We start from the raw sequence: 19397 nt of genomic DNA, 5'->3' as shown, positions 1-19397 counted from the left end.
TGGTTAGGAATCCACCTGCCAATGCAGGGGGACATGGGTTCGCGCCCTGGTCGGGGAAGATCCCACGTGCCGCAGAGCAGCTAAGCCCGTGTGCCACAACTACCGAGCTTGCGTGCCACAACTACTGAAGCCCACGCGTCTAGAGCCCATGCTCTGCAACAAGAGAAGCCACCACAATGAGAAGCCCGCGCACCGCAATGAAGAGTAGCCCCCGCTCGCCACAACTAGAGAAAGCCCGTGCACAGCAACAAAGACCCAAATCAGCCAAAAATAAATAAATACTTAAATATTTAAAAAAAAGAAAATACACAGAGGCGGAACGGTGGTGACACAGACGCAGCGTGCTATGGTAGCCTGACAGTTGTGTGGCCACGGCCAAGTCAGTAGGCTTCTCTGAGCCTCTATTTGTCAGCCATCCGTGGTAACGCCTGCCTCACCCTCTGGTGGTGGTGGTGGGGGGCGGGAACATCACGGGTTCGTTCCTTTAACAAACACCTTCCAAGGCTCACTGTGTGCCAGCCCCTGGGCTATTTGTTGGGAATTCAGAAATGGAGAGACCAGGCCCTGCCCTGGGTGCTCTTGCACCCAGGAGGGGAGGCACAAAGAGAATGGCGGGGTCATAGGCTGTTACAGGCGCTGAGACCAAGGGGGCTGGGCCGGCCTCCTGGGAGCAGGGGAAAGGCTTCCTGGAGGAGGCATCTGAGCGGTCCCTCAGGCTGAGCTGCGCAGCAGCACAGGGGAGAAACGGCCAGAGCTGGGCAGTGAGGTGGGAGGCACGGGTGGAAACTGCAAGGAGCCTGGCGTCGCCGTTGCGGGGGAGAGGTTGGTGGATGGTGGGATCTGGAGGGACTTGGAATTGCCGAGGAGACACAAGGAGCCCCTGAAGAGCTGTAATGAGAGACGTGGTCTGTCAGACTTGCTCTGTGGGAGGTCTCGGGCTGGATGATAGATTGGGGTCAAGTCTGGAGAGAGGGGGGGGACCCAGGAGGAAGCTAGCACCATGGTCTAGGCAAGAGATGATGAAGGCCTCCAGGCAGAGACCCAGGAGAGAGGGCTTAGTCAGGACACAGGGTCAAGACGTGGGTTTCATTCATTCCCTCAGCAGCAAGGTGAGCCTGATGGCTGCCTGTGCTACACTGTTCGTGCATGGGGACGCGGCGAGCAAGGCCCCTGCTCTCCTGGAGCTCAAGTTCTAGCGGCACCTACGAGGACGGTGAGTGGAATGAAACGAGGGTTTCAGAGCCTTCTGTCCACAGGGACCAAAGAAAGTTGAGGCTTGTGGGGCGGGACCATGGGTTCAGTAGGAAACAAGGAAGCACACGGACAAGGGTAAGCCTCTGATGGCCGTAAAGTGGATGCCAAACACAGGAGGGCTGGAGTGGAGAATGGAAAAGGGGAGTCCTCAGTCCCTGCCCAGGGGCCCGACCACAGTTTGGGCTTTTATGAGGCTGTAAACCAAGCGTTGAGCAGGAGGCGGCCCTTCTTCCATCTTCCTCACTGTTATTGAGAGGCGGGGTGGGGAGAGGAAGGGAAGGGAGAGGCGGGAGGGGAGAGGAGAGGCAGGGAGAAGAGGGGAGGGGAGAGGAGGGAAGGAGTAGGAAGGGGAGGGGGGAAGGGGAAGGGAGAGGAGGGGCAGGGAGAGGCGGGGCAGGGAGAGGAGGGAAAGGGTAGGAAGGGGAGGGGGGAAGGGAGAGGCAGGGCAGGGCGGGGGCAGGGTGGGAAGGGGAGGGGGGAGGAGGGAAGGCGCAGGGCGGGCCTCACCATGGTCAGGTAGTGGTACTCGGAGGGCGCGCCCAGGCACAGCAGGTCCTTCTCCTCTGCGCTCATGCCCATGAGCATGCCGTAGAAGATGTGGTAGTTCCGCTCCTCCGGGGCCTGGTGGGGAGGGAGTTCCAGGGAGCTTGTAAGCATCACGCCTGAGGCTACGGGGCCTCAGGACTGTCTCCTGCCCCCACCCCTGTCCCAGCTTCCTTCTTCCTCAGCAGGTAGCGCTCCGGCATTGACCTGAGGGATGGCCATGCCTGGTCGCTGTCCTCCTCCAAGGCCAGCTCATCCTGACTGTTCTGCGTGGAAAGGCCACTTTGCCCTTGGAACTCGTCACTCCCCGGGGCTTCCCTGCATCCTGACCGCTCCTTGCAGCCCGGAGTCACAGGTGAGGCAGCGAGTCCAGATTCAGACCCGGGCCCTCTGACTCAGAACCCCGGACTCTTTACAGTCTATGGTGAAGCCTTCCTATTCACCTTGTGACCCCCAGGACCTGGCATCCACAGGTTTACCTAGCTGGGCCTCTGCATTTTTAAACATTATTATTATTATTATTATTTTTGCGGTACGCGTTCCTCTCACTGCTGTGGCCTCTCCCGTTGTGGAGCACAGGCTCCGGACGCGCAGGCTCAGCGGCCATGGCTCACGGGCCCAGCCGCTCCGTGGCAGGTGGGATCTTCCCGGACTGGGGCACGAACCCGTGTCCCCTGCATCGGCAGGCGGACTCTCAACCACTGTGCCACCAGGGAAGCCCTAAACATTATTTTTAAACTTTATTTCACATCCCCGTTGTGAAATTCCAAGTATAGAGTGTTAAAGGGTGAGTTTCTTTCTGCCCCAACTTGCCACTCCTCAAATGACCTCCTCAGAACAGTTTGATGGTCTGTGTTCCTTTGCAGACATCACTAATGTATTTACTTAGAGTATATCTATAAAAAGTTTATTTTTTAGGCAAGAACATACTTGTTGTTCTTCAGCTTCCTCTTTTTTTCATCTAAACGGGTCTCTTAGCCGTCTGTCTACCCTGACACAGACACACCCCCTCAGCCTTTGAACTGACCCAGCATTCCACAGTATAGATATGCCAAGATTTTTTAATCTTCTCATGGACAGGACTTGTCTCTGATCTGCTTTGGAAGTCTCCTGTCCATTCTGGGGTACCTCTCTGAGGAACGAATTCTCTGAATTCACCAACCACCGTGCGAAGAATTACAGGCTTCTGGAAAGGGCAGACTTTGGAGTCGGAGAGACTACCTTCTACTAGTTCTGTGACCCTGGGTAAGTGACTTAACTTACCTGGACTCAGTTTCTTCATCTCTACAGTGGGGAGAAAGAGACCCGTCTCTCATGGTTGTTGTGAAGGTCTAATGAGACTATGCAGGGGAAACACCTGGCACCAGGTGGGGGTCACTAAAGGTGAGCTTCCTTCTTCAGCTTGCCCAGGTGTCTGTCTGTCCTAACACACAGCGCCAGTCCCTTTGGTGGCATATCCCCAATCTGAAACATCGTGTGTGTGTGGTACGTGTGCGCTCGTGCGCACACGTGTTAGGGGTTATACCATCATATGAGAGAGCACCTTACCCCCAACAAAGCCGTGTTAGCTCAGCCGATGCGGCTGCCACACTTTGGGTTCCTTGTTACCCAGGACTGTCTACTTGATTTGTGGGGCGCAGTGCGAAATGAAAGCATGGCGCTTCTTGCTAAAGAGTTATTAAGAATTTCAAGATGGCAACGACAGAGGATCAAACCAAGACCGGGCCCCTGCGAGTACAAGGTCCTGTGTTGACGACACAGACCACATGCTGCCTCATTTCCTGCAGGTGGTCTTTTGGACAGTGTCATCTAGGTCCTCCTGCCAGGGGCCCCAGCACACCTGATGATACATCCACCCCCAGATGGGGACTGGCCTGGCCTCAGAATTAATTCTAGTAGAGGTGAAGAGTAGTAAGCACCAAAGGATGAGGCCAACTATACAGATGGAAAATTCGAAAGAGAAAATCCTTGAATAAATCATTTCCTGGAATATTGGAGAAGGACCATCATTATCCAATTCTAAGGGTCCTGGGACCATCTCGGACCAGGGTTCAATGACAGCAAGCTAAGGCCTATGGGAGTCTGGGGCGGAGGAAAGGAGGGGTAAGAGTGATGGAAGGGACCCCTCTTGGAAGCCTCCCCAATCCCCTGACTCCCATCCTGGGGTGGGAGGAGGTTCCCCCAGGACCAGTGCGGCAGGCGGAGGCCTTACCTGCCGGCAGACCCGGGATTTCTCCAGGAGAAATTGCTCGATGCACGCCCCCTCAATCACCCCACTGGAGTTGAAGTAGATGTCGATGTACTTCCCAAAGCGGCTTGAGTTGTCGTTTCGGATCGTCTTGGCATTTCCGAAGGCTGAGGGCCGACGGATGATGCCCATGATGGGAGCAGAGAAGAGAAAATTTACTTTTACTGGGATCCTCTGGGAAGGCTTCTCAGAGGAGGTGGCCAAGCCCAGACTCGAAGGATGGGTAGGATTACACTGGACAGCGGTGGCAGCCGAGGGTTCGCTAAGAGGAAGGCAAAGTGCAGCTGAAGGTTCGGAGGTCAGAAAGCATGGGGTGTGCTTCCAGGGAGGGAAATTCGGCTGGACCATAGGATACAGGAGGAAAGCAGTGGAAGATGGATGGAACCGTTAGCAGGCGGAGCCAAGTAGCGCAGAGCCTTGAATGCCAAGCTGAGAAGTTTGGCATTAGTCCCACAGGTGACGGGGGAAGGGGGAAACCTTCTGACGGAGTGTGGAGGCTGATTTACATTTTAGAAAGATTGCTCAGGCTGTAGGGTGGAGGCTGGGTTAGAGAGGGCAAGCTCGCAGAGAGAGTGGCAAGAGCTGGCACGGGTCAGAGCGCGGATAAGGAGCTTAGACCAGATGGCCTTTGGGCTGCAGCACGATCCAAAGTACATTCCATAGAGCCGTTTCTGCAGGGTTTTATGATGTGACTGCATTAAGAGAGATCCTTTGCACACACATCCTCTCCTGCACACATAATTGGAAAGAATAGAGGATCTGTCTACTCATTTTTTTTTTTTTTTTTAGCGGTACGCGGGCCTCTCACTGTTGTGGCCTCTCTCGTTGCGGAGCACAGGCTCCGGATGCGCAGGCCCAGCGGCCATGGCTCACGGGCCCAGCTGCTTCGCGGCATGTGGGATCTTCCCGGACTGGGGCACGAACCCGTGTCCCCTGCATCGGCAGGCGGACTCTCAACCACTGCGCCACCAGGGAAGCCCAGATCTGTCTACTCTTATCCGTAGAATGCATTTGGGATCCTCCCATGTATCAATAATCCATTCCCAGCATTTCGCAAATTGATTTCATCTTGGAGCCCTTTGTATTTTATTTTTTAGTTTTTGGCTGCATTGCGCGACATGTGGGATCTTAGTTCCCTGACCAGGGATCGAACCCGCTTCCCCTGCAGTACGAGCGCAGAGTCCTAACCACTGGACAGCCAGGGAAGTCCCTTGGAGCCCTTTTGAAATCCTGAGAAGTCGCTAAAAGAGTATGGCTTATCCTGCCCTTCCCCACAGGCACCCCCGGGCAGGAAGGTACCAGCCCACAGGTCCTGGAAAGGAGGCTGGTCCCGTGGGTGACTGCATACCTTCCAGGATGGGGTTGGCCTCCAGGACCTGCTGCTCAATCCACGAATGCTGGCTGCTGATGGTGGCCAGGAACTGCAGGATGAGCTTGGTGGTCTCTGTTTTCCCTGCTCCAGACTCACCACTGCAAAGAGGGCATGCAGGAACGTCAGTCAGTAGAACAACTAGTTTTCAACACCTGTCAGCTGTCCTGCAGACCCATCACATGCCCGCTTTCTGGGCCGGTCTGAACAAGGATGCTCTCTCCCTGTGCAGAAATCCCACTGCTTTCTCCCTGACGTCCCCTGCCTACTCTGTGTTAGTTTATTAGTGTGTTCATCTTTCCTGCTCGACTATGCAGGTATGGTTGTATGTGGTTCATTCCAGGGTCCCTGGCACAGTGTTCAGTAACTCCATGAATGAATAAGACCAGGTGATGCAATGCCCTGATAATAACGTTCTCTGTGAGCGGTGAGCTCATGCTGGCCAGAGGGGGAACTGCATGAGCCTTTTGGGAAAGCAGTCTGGCATAGGTATCAAAACGCTTCAGAATTATTCCGCCATTAGTCTAAGGAAAGACTCCTAAAATCAGAAAAAGCCTTCTCCACAAAGCTTCCTGCTCATTGAAGTGTTATTTATTTATCATTGCGATTACATGGGAAGCAACAAAAATGGGGGAAATTAGTTACAGTCCATCCAGTCAGAGAACATTGTGCAGCCACTTAATCCAGGTCTGCACAGAGCCTGCAGTCACACGAGCAACGCTTACTAGTGAAGTGAAGTGGTAAATGTAGGCAGTATTCAGTCACATTTTAACCAAGTGGGTAGAGGAAGCTTTTTCTTCCAAAAATGTCTGGCAATATTTTTGCTGAGAATATTTTTCTGAAATTTTCTAAAATTTTCATAGTGAATATATATTAATTTCATAATGGTAAAATATGAAAGCCAGTTTTTTTCATATTTTAGGGCAGTGCAGTGGTCAAGAGAGTGCTAGCGAAGGACCTTGAGGACCCTGAGCTTGCCTCCTGCCATGAGCCCCCCAAAATTACAACTGTTTATTTGTTTAAAAGATTTATTCATTATTTATTTATTTATTTTATTTTTGGCTGTGTCAGGTCTTAGCTGCGGCACGCGGGATCTTCGTTGAGGCATGTGGGATCTTTCTTTGTGGCTCACAGGCTTCTCTCTAGTTGTGGTGGGCAGATTTTCTCTCTCTAGTTGTGGTGCTTGAGCTCCAGGGCGCGTGGGCTCTGTAGTGTGTGGCACTCAGCCTCTCTAGTTGAGGCGCGTGAACTCAGTAGTTGTGGTGTGCGGGCTTAGTTGCTCCGCGGCATGTGGGATCTTAGTTCCCTGACCAGGGATCGTACCCACGTCCCCTGCATTGTAAGGTGGATTCTTTACCACTGGATCACCAGGGAAGTCCCCCCAAATTACAACTATTTACAGAGAAATTATTGATGAAAAAACTGGACGACTAGAGGAAAAGAAATTCTTTAACTAAATACATAAAGAAGGAATCACAGCACAGGGAACTGGACTCAATATTCTGTGATAACCTACATGAGAAAAGAATCTGAAAAAGAATGTATATATGTGTATGTATAACTAAATCACTTTGCTGTACACCTGAAACTAACACAACATTGTAAATCAACTCTAATAAAATTAAAAAGACAAAAACCCCAAAACAACAACAACAACAAAACAAACAAAAATATTTGCTTAATTGTCTTGGGACTAAATGTTAAATGGCATTATGTTTAAAGAATAAAATACATTTAGTTCACAGTTAAATTATATCAACTCAAAAACAAAAAAACAACTAAACCAACAACAACAAAGAAGGAACCGCAATGAGATGGTAGGAGGGGCAGAGATGCAGTACAGTCAAGACCCATACCCCCGGGTAGGTGACCCACGAGTGGAAGAATAATTACAATTATAGAGGTTCTCCCCAAGGAGAGAGGGGTCTGAGCCCCGCACTGGGCTCCTGAACCAGGAAGACAAACCCTCACGATGTTTGCCTTTGAAGGCCCATGGGACCTACTTTAAGAAGAGCCAGAGAGCTGTGGGGGATAGAGACTCCCCTCCTGAAGGGCGCACACAAAACCTCACACTGCTTGCCTGGGGCAGAAGCAGTGATTTGAAAGGAGGCTGGGTCAGACCTGCTGATCTCGGAGAGTCTCCTGAAGGCAAGGGGTAACTGCAGCTCCCCCTGGGGACACGGACACTGGTGGCAGCCGTTTGGGGAGCTTGTTGAGCAAGTGGACACTGGGGCTGGGGGGTGCCATTGTGGAATCCTCCCTCGAGCTCTTTAGTGCCAAGACGTCAACAGCCTGTTGCTGCCAGTGCTGGGACATCTCAGGCCAAGCAACTGCTAGGTGGGGACACAGCCCCACCCACCAGCAGGAGGCTGCCTTAAGACCCCCCAGACAGCTGCCCTAGGACCTGGCTCTGTCCACCAGAGGACCTGGAACCCAGCCTCACCCACCAGTGAGCCGGCACTAACCTCAGGACCCCTGGGACCAGCCCACACCCACCAACAGGCCAACACCAACCTTGGAAATCCCCGGGCCCTGCCTACCAGCAGGTTGACACCAACTCTGAGACACCTTGGGAACCCAGTTCTGTCCACAGTGAGCCAGCAGTAGCCCCAGGACACTCTGAGATCCAGTCCCCCTCACCAACAGGCGGAAGCCAGGTTTGGGACACCCCAGGCCCTGCAGCTAGCCATGGCGGGAACTGGCCCCACCCATCAGCTAGATGCACTAGAAGGAACAGCAGTAGATCAGATGATACAGAGACATGGATCAGGAAGCTGGAAGACAGAGTAGTGGAAATCACTGATGCTCAACAGGAAAAAGAATGAAAAGAAATGAGGGCAGTTTAATCTGGGACCACATCAAGCATATTAACGTTCACATTACAAGGGTCCCAGAAGGGGAAGAGAGAAAGGGGCAGAAAACATATTTGAAGGCATGATAGCTGAAAATTTCCCTAATCTGGGAGAGGAAACACACATCCAGGTCCAAGAAGCACTGAGAGACCCAAGCAGGATCAACCAGTGAGGGCCACACCAAGACACATTGTCATTAAAATGATAATGGGATGAGAAGATATTAAAAGCAGCAAGGGAAAAGCAACAAGTAACATACAAGGGAACTCCCATACGGCTGTCAGCTGACTTTCCAGCAGAAACTCTGCAGGCCAGAGCGGGTGGCACAGTATATTTGAAGTGAGGAAAGGGAAGACATACAACCAAGAATGCTCTACCCAGCAAGGCTCTCATTCAGATCTGACGGAGAGATCAAAAGCTTTACAGACAAGCAAAAGCTAAAGGAATTCTGCACCACCAAACCAGCTTTACAAAAAATGTTAAAGGGAGTTCTCTAAGCAAAAAAGAAAAGGCCACTACTAGACACATGAAAATCATGACAGGAAGAACGCTCATGGTTAAAGGTAAATATACAGTAAAGGTAGTAAGTCAACCACATACAAAGCTAGTAGGAGGGTTAAAAGACAAGAGGAGTTAAATCCACAATAAGTAGTCAAGGGATATACAAAACAAAAGGATATAAAATATGATGTGGAAAATAGTAAATGGGCGGGAGTAGTAAAAATGCAGTGTTATTAAAATATGTTTTAGCCTATGAGATCAGCAACTTAAAATAATCATGTATATATGTATGATTATGTATGATATATCATGTATACGTATGATTATATACATGATTATATGTAGGATATATGACATACATATCTACATAGCAATATATAAACCTCACAGAAACCACAAACCAAAAATCTATAATAGAGACACACAGAGAAAAATAAAGGAATCCAAACATAACGCTAAAGATAGTCCTCCAATCACAAGGGAAGAGAACAAAAGAAGAAGAAAGGAACAGAAAGAACTACAAAACAACCCGAAGGCAATTAGCAAAATGACAATAAGGACATACCTATTAACAATTACTTTAAATGTAAAGGGACTAAATGATATCTATACGATGGAATATTACTCAGCCATAAAAAAGAATGAAATCTTGCCATTTGCTACAACATGAATGGACCTAGAGGGTATTATGCTAAGTGAAATAAGTCAGAGAAAGACAAATACTGTGTGATTTCCGGTGGAATCTAAAAAACACAACAAATGAACAAACAGAACAAAACATCAACAAAGTTATAGATACAGAGGACAAGCAGGTGGTTGCCTGAGGGTCAGGGGTGTGGGGAGGAAAGACATAGGTGAGAGAGATTAAGAGGTACAAACTTCCAGTCACAAAATCAATGAGTCACGGATATGAAATGCAACTCCTGACCAGTTTTGTTTCCCTTCCTGTACTGTTTTGAAGCAAACCTCAGACAAATATGGTTTACTCTGAAAATATTAATTTTTAAAAAAAGTTTTGATCCAAATGTCCCCGATCACTATGCCAGGGGAGCCAGTCAGGAGAACACCCCTGCATGTAGAGATGACTCCGAAGGAAGAGGGCTCAGGTGCCTCTCTCGCGCCCCGGGGAGGCAGTTGGACTCAAGTGATGCTTGTCATGCAAACAGCCACCCGGGTGCTCTGTGCTTTTCTACAGGCGCTGCTGTCCTGGCGGTGAGGCTTCCTGGCAAGACATCACTCTGTCTTCTTTTCCCAGAGCCCTGGGTTTAAATTCCCTGTTTAACAGCTGTGCGTCTCTATAAAAGAATGTCAACCGGTGGGAGGTTTCCCCAGCAGTAAAACAGGAATAGGAGTATCTACTACAGAGAGTTGCTGACAGCGTGAAACATGAGAACCTAAGCTGTAGGACTTCGTTCCAGTCTCTGTTCCAAGGTCCCCTCCTCAGAGAGGCCAGCCCGATCTGCCCTTTTACCTAAAGCAGCGGCCCCATCACTCTCTTTCTCCTCTTTCCCTGCAGTATTTTCCTTCAAAGTTCTTATTACCCGCTGAAACAATTCGCTTGTTTATTGCCTGTCTCCTCTTCTAGAATGTAAGGTCCACAAGGCAGGGATTTTAGTCCCTTTCCTTTGCTGCTGTCTCCTCATGTTAGGACAGGACAGGAGACAGAATTGGAGCACAAAAGAACCTCGAAGGAATGAATGAATGAGTGAATGAATGGGTGAATGGATGGATGAGTGGATGAATGAACAAATGCATGAGTGACTGAGTGAATGGATGACTCTACTAGAGAACTAAGCAAGGTGTCCTGGAGCCAAATTCCCTCTCCCCGCTTTCCTTCCCGCTCTGCCTCCCTTCCATGGGTACCAGGAGGGCAGAAGGCAGAGAAGCCAGGCCAGGCCCGAGTCTCTGAAGCAGCAGCATCACCTGGACTGGAGAGGGACACATCCCTTCTGGGCCCAAGTACCTGCGATCTGTCCTCCCTGAGACTTGCCCTGAGGGTTTTTTTTTTTTTAAGATTTTTTGATGTGAACCATTTTTAAAGTCCTTCTTGAACTTTCTACAATATTGCTTCTGTGTAATGTTTTGTTTTTTTGGCCCTGAGGCATGTGGGATCTTAGCTTCCAAACCAGGGATCGAACCCATGTCCCCTGCATTGGAAGGCAAAATCCTAACCACTGGACTGCCAGGGAAGTCTCCCTGAGGTTGTTTTTGAGGGGCCTCACCTGTTGGATCCTTGCACCCCAAGTGCCTATCTTGGGTCCCATTTGTAAACCAACCGATCCCCACCCTTCCTTCCTTGTCTCAGGAAATATTAACAGAAGGCTGGGGCGGTCCAGGCCCTGATGATACAGTGGAAGAGCAGGTTCTGACGGAAGGCAGCCTCAGAAGGACTTTGTGGCCGTGAAGGGGGGTGTTTGCAGTTGAACGGGAGGCCCTAAGTCACACACTACTCGGGAGAGGTTTTGGGAGAGGAGATGCGCCCTCCTTTATGAGATGCTCGGAGGCAGTGTCTGGCCCACCTGCCCGCCCAGGACCTCACCTGATAATGCAGCACTGGTCCATCCTGTGCTGCTTCATGTTGAAGTAGCAGTTGTTTGCGATGGCAAAGATGTGCGGTGGCAGCTCGCCCACGTGGCGCTTGTAGTACAGCTGCACCTGCTCCACGGTGTAGAGGGGCAGCGCCTGGTACGGGTTCACGGCCACAAGGATGGAGCCTGTGTACGTCTGGGGAAGGGAGAAGGTGGTTAGTGACCCCTACTCTGAGGATCAGCGCTGCCTGGCCCTGATCTTGGCCTTGGATGCCACCCCCCGAGGGCCACCAGGGCTGGCTGACTGTGGCGGGGAGGCGGGGTCTGATTCTGGACCGAGAGACGAGACCCTCAGCAGCTCAGATCCTTCACCAGGAAAGAGAGCTCCCAGGCAGGCGTGCATTCACAGGGGCGTTAAATGAGGTGGTCGTGCTTAATGTTTGGCGCTCTGTCTGGTATTCAGAAGAGGCTTGATAAAAATGGACTGAATGGGGCTTCCCTGGTGGCACAGTGGTTGAGAATCCGCCTGCCGATGCAGGGGACACGGGTTCGTGCCCTGGTCTGGGAGGATCCCACATGCCGCGGAGCGGCTGCGCCTGTGAGCCATGGCCGCTGAGCCTGTGCGTCCGGAGCCTGTGCTCCGCAACGGGAGAGGCCACAACAGTGAGAGGCCTGCGTACCGCAAAAAAAAAGCAGTGGTTAAGAATCTGCCTGCCAATGCAGGGGACACGGGTTTGATCCCTGGTCTGGGAAGATCCCACATGCCACGGAGCAAGTAAGCCCGTGTACCACAACTACTGAGCCCAGCGTGCTGCAACTCCTGAAGCCTGTGCGCCTAGAGCCCGTGCTCTGCAACAAGAGAAGCCACCGCAATGAGAAGCCTGTGCACCGCAATGAAGAGTAGCCCCGGCTCGCTGCAGGTAGAGAAAGCCCACGTGCAGCAACGAAGACCCAGCGCAGCCAAAAAAAAAAAAAAAAAGGAGTGAATGTATGAAGCAAGTCTTCACCTGCCTTTCACAGGGGCCTCCGTGAGGCTGGGCCACCACAGTAGCCCTCCTGGACCCCTCCTGGACCCTCCCACTCCTCTGGAGCCTCCACTGGGCCTGCCTGCCCCTCTGGGTTGGGACGGGGACGGCCACCTCAACAGTCATGTTTTCATGACTTGTCATGAAGTCGTGTCTTCGTTTTCATTTTAGGAAGGGAGAGGATAATCTCTCTGGCTCGGGACTATGACAACCACCAGATAAAAGAATGCAAGCATAAGCTCTTTGGAAAAGATAAGCTGCCGTTCAACTTGGATAATCGCTGGTTTTGGTCCCAGCATCTGAGGCTCACTCATCCAAAGTGGACTCAGAGTGCCCCATCCCCATCTCCTTCCCGAGGGTCTCCTCCTTCTCCTCTCGCAGCCCAGCCCTCTATTCGGGGGCCCCTGCTCACTCTCCCACTCCTCTGAGCATCCCAGCATCAGGGCTGGTCAGAGGTCAATGAGCCACCTCCCTCTGAGAAGCCCAGGCAGGTGGTGACTTCCCCGGGTCACACCCACTCACGGCAGGGCCGGTGTCAGTGTTGGAATACCACCTCCCCTGGGAGGTCTGCATTAGAACAGGGATGAGACCCTCCCATCCACCGCTAGGCTTTGGGAGAAGGACCCGCATTTACCTACGCGGCCCTCCTGGTCATCACGCAACTTACTTCATAGGAGGGCAGAGGTCTTCTGCCTGGTGACCCTGTCTCTGCCACACACCTAGGAAGGAACCAGGCAGAAGACTACGCCCCATGGCCTTCAGTCCCCTCGGCCATCAGAGCAGGCCTTCCGCTCAGCCACAGAGGAGCGAAGAGGCAGCAGTAATTGAGTGCCTCCTATGTGCCGGGTACTGAGCTGGCATGCTGCATGTCAGCTTTCTGTACGCTTGAAGGCTTTATCCCCCTGCTTCTTTCAGACTGGGGAGCAGAGATCGATGAGCATTCTCATGCTATGAGGGCGTGGGGAGTAGGGACTGAGCCAGGTGTGCCCGGGGCATAGTTTGCTTCCCCAGCCAAGTCAGCACGTGTGGCCCCAGCACACCAGGGGGCCCCATGTGGCCAGGAGGGACTCACGTAGATCTTGTGCTGCCGGTAGCGGATCAGGAGGTTGTGCACCATGCCCGCCTCGTTCAGGTCCCCCAGGAGGATCATGTCATCCACGCCCTGAGCAGAGTTGGGGTGCATGGGGCTGAGGGTGCCAAGGTCCTCTGCTCGGATCCAGTGTTCCTGGAACAAAGGGCACAGGCTTTCCTGAGCGGGGATTGTCCTGGGCCAACCTGTCCCCCACGTCCTCAATGGATCAGACGATCTGGTGGCCGGCACCTGGCCGGCTTTGGTCTGTGGTGAAGGTCAAGGGATCGGCTCAATCCGAGGCTGGAGTCAGCACACGTCCAGGGCCGAGGGTCAGTGTGCACTGAGGGTCAGTGATTGGGGTCAGGGGCCGTTTGCAGCTGGGGAGCCTCACAGATGGTTGGAATAAAAGAGTGCAAGTGAAAGTGTTCTTTAAATGGCATGACGTCATTTTGCAAATAGAAGGTATTATTGTTAACATTTGACTGGCTTCCAATCTGTGGGGCTCACAGCTCACAGTCTAGAATTTTCTCCTTGGAGGCCGAGTCTCCACATGCTTCACTTTGAAGCGCCTCAGCAAAGAGGGTTGCCCAAGGAGGACTTAAATGACCAACTGGACCCCTCACTCTGCATGCCCTTCTCCACTGTCGCTCCCCTGCTGCTCCCCAGCCCCCCAGGGGACGGAGCTCGCTTCCCAGCAGGTCACCCTGAGCTTCCTACTCTCTCTTCTGGGCTGTTCTGCTCAGCGTGAGCTGGGCTTCCTCCATCTCACATTCCAGGGCCTCCCCTCCAGGCATCCTTCTCACCTTTCCCTCCCTCCTCCTGTCCTTCCTGCTCAGCTTCCTTTACTTTGCAAACAATCTTCCTGCCCTCCCCCTCTCTCTATCACAGCCCGTTTCCCACTTCACGCTTTCCTGGTCCCCTAATAGTCCTAATTTTCCATCTGCCAACACACTCCCTGCTTCTTCCCTATAGGAGCAGTTCCCAAGACAGACACACAACGTTCACCACGACGGGACTTCCCTGTAGTCTGTCCTGCCACATGGGTCCCTGACTTGGGCTCTGGAATCCCTGGTGCTGGGGGCAGCACCAGAGAAGGGAGGGGGCTCGGGGCCCAGGAGGGGTGGGGGGATGGGGCTGAGAAGGTTGAGCGCCTCAGGAGAGCGAGGCCATACTGACCTTGTAGTCATCATCTTCAACCAAGATCTTGCCAGGCTTTGTCTCTTTGATGACGCCCCCGATGGGCACGCTGGTCTTGTCAGCAGAGGTGAAGTTCAGCCACACGTGGTCACCCTGGAGAGCAGAGAGGAGTCGGTGGTCAGACGCTTGATCCACCTTCCCCTTCCTGCTCAGGACTTACCTCCCCGGGGGGTGTCCCTTCCAACCAAGAGATCCCACGCTGGCTGAGGCATGCTCTGTCCCCCTTCCCCTCCTCCTCCTTTTTCTTTTTCTTCTTCCCCCTCTCCTACCCTGCTCCCAGCCCTTTCTCACTCTTGCCAGGAAGTTAATGGGAGGTGGCAGGGGAAGCTTCCCCGGCCCAGCTTTTTGCAGGAAAGTATCTCTCTGTGAGGTGCAAAAAGAGAGTCTTTGCCCTGCGAATAGCCCTGTAGCACCCAAACCCGTTGGCTGGGGAAAGACAAAGACTAAAATCTCACTAGGTTTGTGCCTGGCCTGCAGCATGGCATTGACCCACATGAACCTCTTTCTAATCCAAGAAAGTTCACCCTGCTCAAAGAGGAGGAATCCCAAAGGAACAAGCAGAGACCCACATGCAAATATACTGACATTCAAAAGGAGGAAATGAGCAGGTGAATAACACTCACCAGGGGGAAACGAACTGCCGCAGAGCAGTGGAAAGTTGTGACCAAGTATCTCACCATGATTTCCAAAAAACTTATTGAGGTGTAGAGCTGAGGCACGAGGGCTCAGAAATTAGACGCCGAGACAACTGAAAAGGATGGGACGTGAACTGGCAGAGCTCAAGAAAGAAAGGGAGGAAAAGAAGTAAACATGGGCCAGAGGTGAAAGCAAAACTGGAAGCAACAACAGGGGAATAAGCACTTGCTAAAATCGTAGTAAAGATCATAGAAGACAGGAGAAAAGTGAGCAAAATGACAGAGAAAATTTCAAAGTTAGGATTAGGAAAAAAAGGACAGATATGGAAGGCGGACAAAAATACTAATAATTGAAGTGCACAAAGAAGAAAATCGGGGGAAAAACCAGAAAAATTACTTAAATATAAAATTCAAGACAACTTTCAAGAAATTAATGAAGCCTTGAATCTATGGATTGAAGACACACCATTATTTCTTTGAAATAATGACAAAGAAAAATCAACGCTAGGACATAAAGGTATTGGACTAAAAAATTAAGAAATAATTTTTTGAGGGGTAGGCAGACAAAAAGACAAGTTCACTTATAAGGAGATAATTCAGGACAAATTCAAATCATATACAAGGGCCGAACATCTCCTACACAGATCTCAGGAAGAGAGCAATACAGCTGTTAGGATGGGCATTATAAAAAAGTACAGAAAACAACAAGTGTTATTGAGGATGTAGAGACATTGGAACCCTTGTACACTGTTGGTGGGAATGTAAAATGGTGCAGCCACTGGGGAAAACAGTATGAAGGTTCCTCAGTAAATTAAAAATAGAATTACCATATGATCCAGCAATCCCACTTCTGGGTAAATATCCAAAGAAATTCAAAGCAGGATATCAAAGACATATTTGCATTCCCGTGTTCATTGCAGCGTTATTCAAAATAGCCAAGCAGTAAAAGCAGCCCAAATGTCCGTTGGCAGATGAACAAATAAACAAAAATGTAGTACATGCAGTCATCCCTAAAAGTACTTGGGGGATGCATTCCAGGAGCCCCTGCAGATACCAAAATCCATGGATACTCAAGTGCCTTATATAAAATGATATAGCCCAATGAATACTACACACCATGGAATATTATGCAGCCTTAAAAAAGAAGGGAATCCTGTCATGTGCTACAGTGTGGATGGACCTCAAGGACATTATGCTGAGCAAGAGAAGCCAGTCACAGAAGGACACATGCTGTATGATTCCACTCATGGAAAGTATCTAAAGTAGTCAAAATCATAGAAACAGAAAGTAGAAAGGTGGTCGTCAGGGGCTGGAGGAGGACGGAAGGAACATAGTGTTTAATGAGTATAGAGTTTCAAGTGTGTAAGATGAAAATGTTCTCTGTTGCACAACAACGTGAATATACGTAACAATACTGAAATGTACACTTAAAAATGGTTAAGATGGTAAATTGAATGTTATATTTTTTACCACAATAAAAAAAAACAGAAAAAAAAATCCAATAATTTTTTTACCCAGCCAAATTGTCTTTGCAGTATAAAGATAACAAACATTTTTGAAGATACAATATTTTCCCATAAGCCTTTTGGAAAAAAACGATTAGGGGACAAACTTCAGTCAACAGTGCAAAGAATGAATATAGGTCCACACCAACACACACATCAAGAAATTTCAAAATACTTGGGACAAAGAAAAGATCATAAAGGCTTTCAGAGAGAAAAATAAGTTTTATACAAAGGCTCAAGAATTAAAATGTTGTCCACCTTCTCCATAGCAAGGCTGGAAACCAGAAGGAGTACATGTCTTCACAGTTCTCAGGGAAAATTACATCTAGTATGGAATCCTATGCCCAGCTGACATTCAAATGTGAATAAACATATTTTCGGACATGCAAGTTGTTAAAAATACTTCATATGTACCCTTTCTCAGGAAGCTATTACAGGTTGTGCTTGATCAAAACAAGGGAGTAAACCAAGAGAGAGAAGAACCTTGGGTCCAAGGAAAGGGATTCAGTGCAAAGGAGAGGTGAAAGAAATCTTCAGGGTGTTGTGAAGGAGACCCCAGGACAATTCTGAGATGTGTCCCTCAGAAGTAGAAGATGCCGGTTTAGATATGGCTTCCGCAACGCTGGCAGAAACTTCTTCCTGAGGATGAAACTGATTGAACTCCCAGATGAATCATTTTGAGAGGACATTGACATATCTGGGAGAAAGCTGGGGGGCGGGGGTCGGGGGAAGGTTATGTCGTCATAAGTACAGAGAAAACAAAGCAGATAGGGCAGAAGGACAATTACAAAGTCTAGCAAAGGGAAGCACAGCATTTACAATACATTACAGGGCTCAGTCGAGAGGAACATTTTCTTTCTTTCTTTTTTTAAACTTTTTATTTTATATTGGAGTATAGCTGATTAACAATGTTGTGTTAGGGACTTCCCTGGTGGTACAGTGGTGAAGAATTCACCTTCCAACGCAGGGGACGGGGGTTCGATCCTTGGTCAGGGAACTAAGATGCCACATGCCATGGGGCAACTAACCCCGTATGCCACAACTACTGAGCTCTAGTGCCTCAACTAGAGTGCACATGCCACAAACTACAGAGCCCATGTGCTCTGGAATCCATGAGCCACAACTACAGAGCCCATGCACCCTGGAGCCTGTGCACCACAACTAGAGAAGAGAAAACCCACAGGCCACAATTAGAGAGAAGCCCACACACCACAGCGAAGAGCCCACGTGCTACAAAGAAAGATCCTGCGTGCCTCAACGAAGACCCTGCGTGCCGCAACTAAGACCCGATGCAGCCAAAAATAAAAACAACAACAAAAAAATAATGTGGTGTTAGTTTCAGGTGTACAGCAAAGTGATTCAGTTATGTATATACATGTATCTCTTCTTTTTCAAATTCTTTTCCCGTTTAGGTTGTTATATAATATGGAGCAGAGTTCCCTGTGCTCTACAGTAGGTCCTTGTTGGTTATCTTTTAAATATAGCAGTATGTACATGTCAGTCCCAAACTCCCTAACTATCCTTCCCCACCCCTGTCACTTCCCCCCTGGTAACCGTAATTTCGTTTGAGAGGAACATTTTCTTAGATAAAACAGGTAAACTCTGTATGTAGATCTAATGAAAGCTAGGATTTAACAATTTCGGGAGGAAGGAGAGACAATATGAGTGCTGTGGGCGGGCGTTAGGGACAAGGAGCTAAGGCCCTTCTCACCTAGTGGGAAGTCAGTAATAGGTGCTGCCTGGAACCGAAAACTCAAACAGCCCTGTACACATGTCCTTTAGAGACACAGAGGGAAGTATCAATGAATCGACTAGAAGGTCGAGGTGGTCACCTCTCTGGAAGAGGAAGTGGGGGACTGATTCTTCAAACTGTGTGCCCAAAACAACTTAATAAAACTAAAAGCGAAATGAAAAAGAACAGTAAGGAACAGCTGCCACAGGATGCAGAAGACCAGCCTGAGAAACATACTAGATTCAGTGAACTAATTGAATCACATCAGGAACCTCAGAGACCTAGAAAAGCTTTCTTACAACAAGGATAAAATTCCAGTGTGAAAATTGCGGCATGCAGCTGAAACAGCGGGCAGATTACCAAAGAGAGAAGATTATCAGTCAAAGACAGATGATGGGAACTTCCCTCGTGGTCCAGTGGTAAAGAATTCACCTTCCAATGCTGGGGATACAGGTTTGATCCTTGGTCAGGGAACTAAGATCCCACATGCCGCGGGGCAGCTAAGCCCAAGTGCCACAACTACTGAGCTTGCGCACCTCAACTAGAGAGCCCACGTGCCGAAGACTACAGAGCCCACGCGCTCTGGAACCCGCGCACCGTAACTACAGAGCCCACGTTCCCTGGAGCCTGTGTACCACAACTAGAGAAGAGAAAACCCGCACGCCACAACTAGAGAGAAGCCTGCACGCCACGGCGGAAGATCCCGCATGCCTCAACGAAGATCCCGCATGCGTCAAAGACCCGACGCAGCCAATAAATAAATGAATACATACATAAATAAATAAAAAGACAGATGATGGGTATCTCACAGTGAACTTGATATTAACCAGAGATGAAAAAGAGAAAGACCATTTCCAGTCCACACTTAATGATAAGGTGTCAGGCCAACATGAGCTGGAAAGATAAACAAAAGAGCTAGAACATGACTTTTGTTCA

General features: G+C 50.0%; 1 protein-coding gene across 2 annotated transcripts in view; it reads right to left on the bottom strand.

Moving 5' to 3' along the window:
• MYO7B (myosin VIIB) overlaps window positions 1-19397 on the bottom strand; it is a 73997-nt gene that overhangs the window by 53522 nt on the left and 1078 nt on the right. For both annotated transcript variants that reach the window (XM_073807831.1, XM_033860307.2), the window contains exons 2-7: window positions 14569-14682; window positions 13393-13545; window positions 11307-11491; window positions 5394-5515; window positions 4010-4152; window positions 1762-1875 (exon numbers count right to left, since the gene is read on the bottom strand). In XM_073807831.1, the coding sequence (XP_073663932.1) occupies window positions 1762-1875; window positions 4010-4152; window positions 5394-5515; window positions 11307-11491; window positions 13393-13545; window positions 14569-14682 (831 nt within the window). The remainder of the gene's footprint in view (window positions 1-1761; window positions 1876-4009; window positions 4153-5393; window positions 5516-11306; window positions 11492-13392; window positions 13546-14568; window positions 14683-19397) is intronic.

The sequence above is a fragment of the Tursiops truncatus genome, chromosome 7 (genome assembly GCF_011762595.2).
Source record: "Tursiops truncatus isolate mTurTru1 chromosome 7, mTurTru1.mat.Y, whole genome shotgun sequence".
NCBI classification, from domain to species: Eukaryota; Metazoa; Chordata; class Mammalia; order Artiodactyla; family Delphinidae; genus Tursiops; species Tursiops truncatus.
The sequence above is the reverse complement of the archived record's forward strand: the minus strand, read 5'-3'. Positions and strand labels throughout refer to the sequence as shown.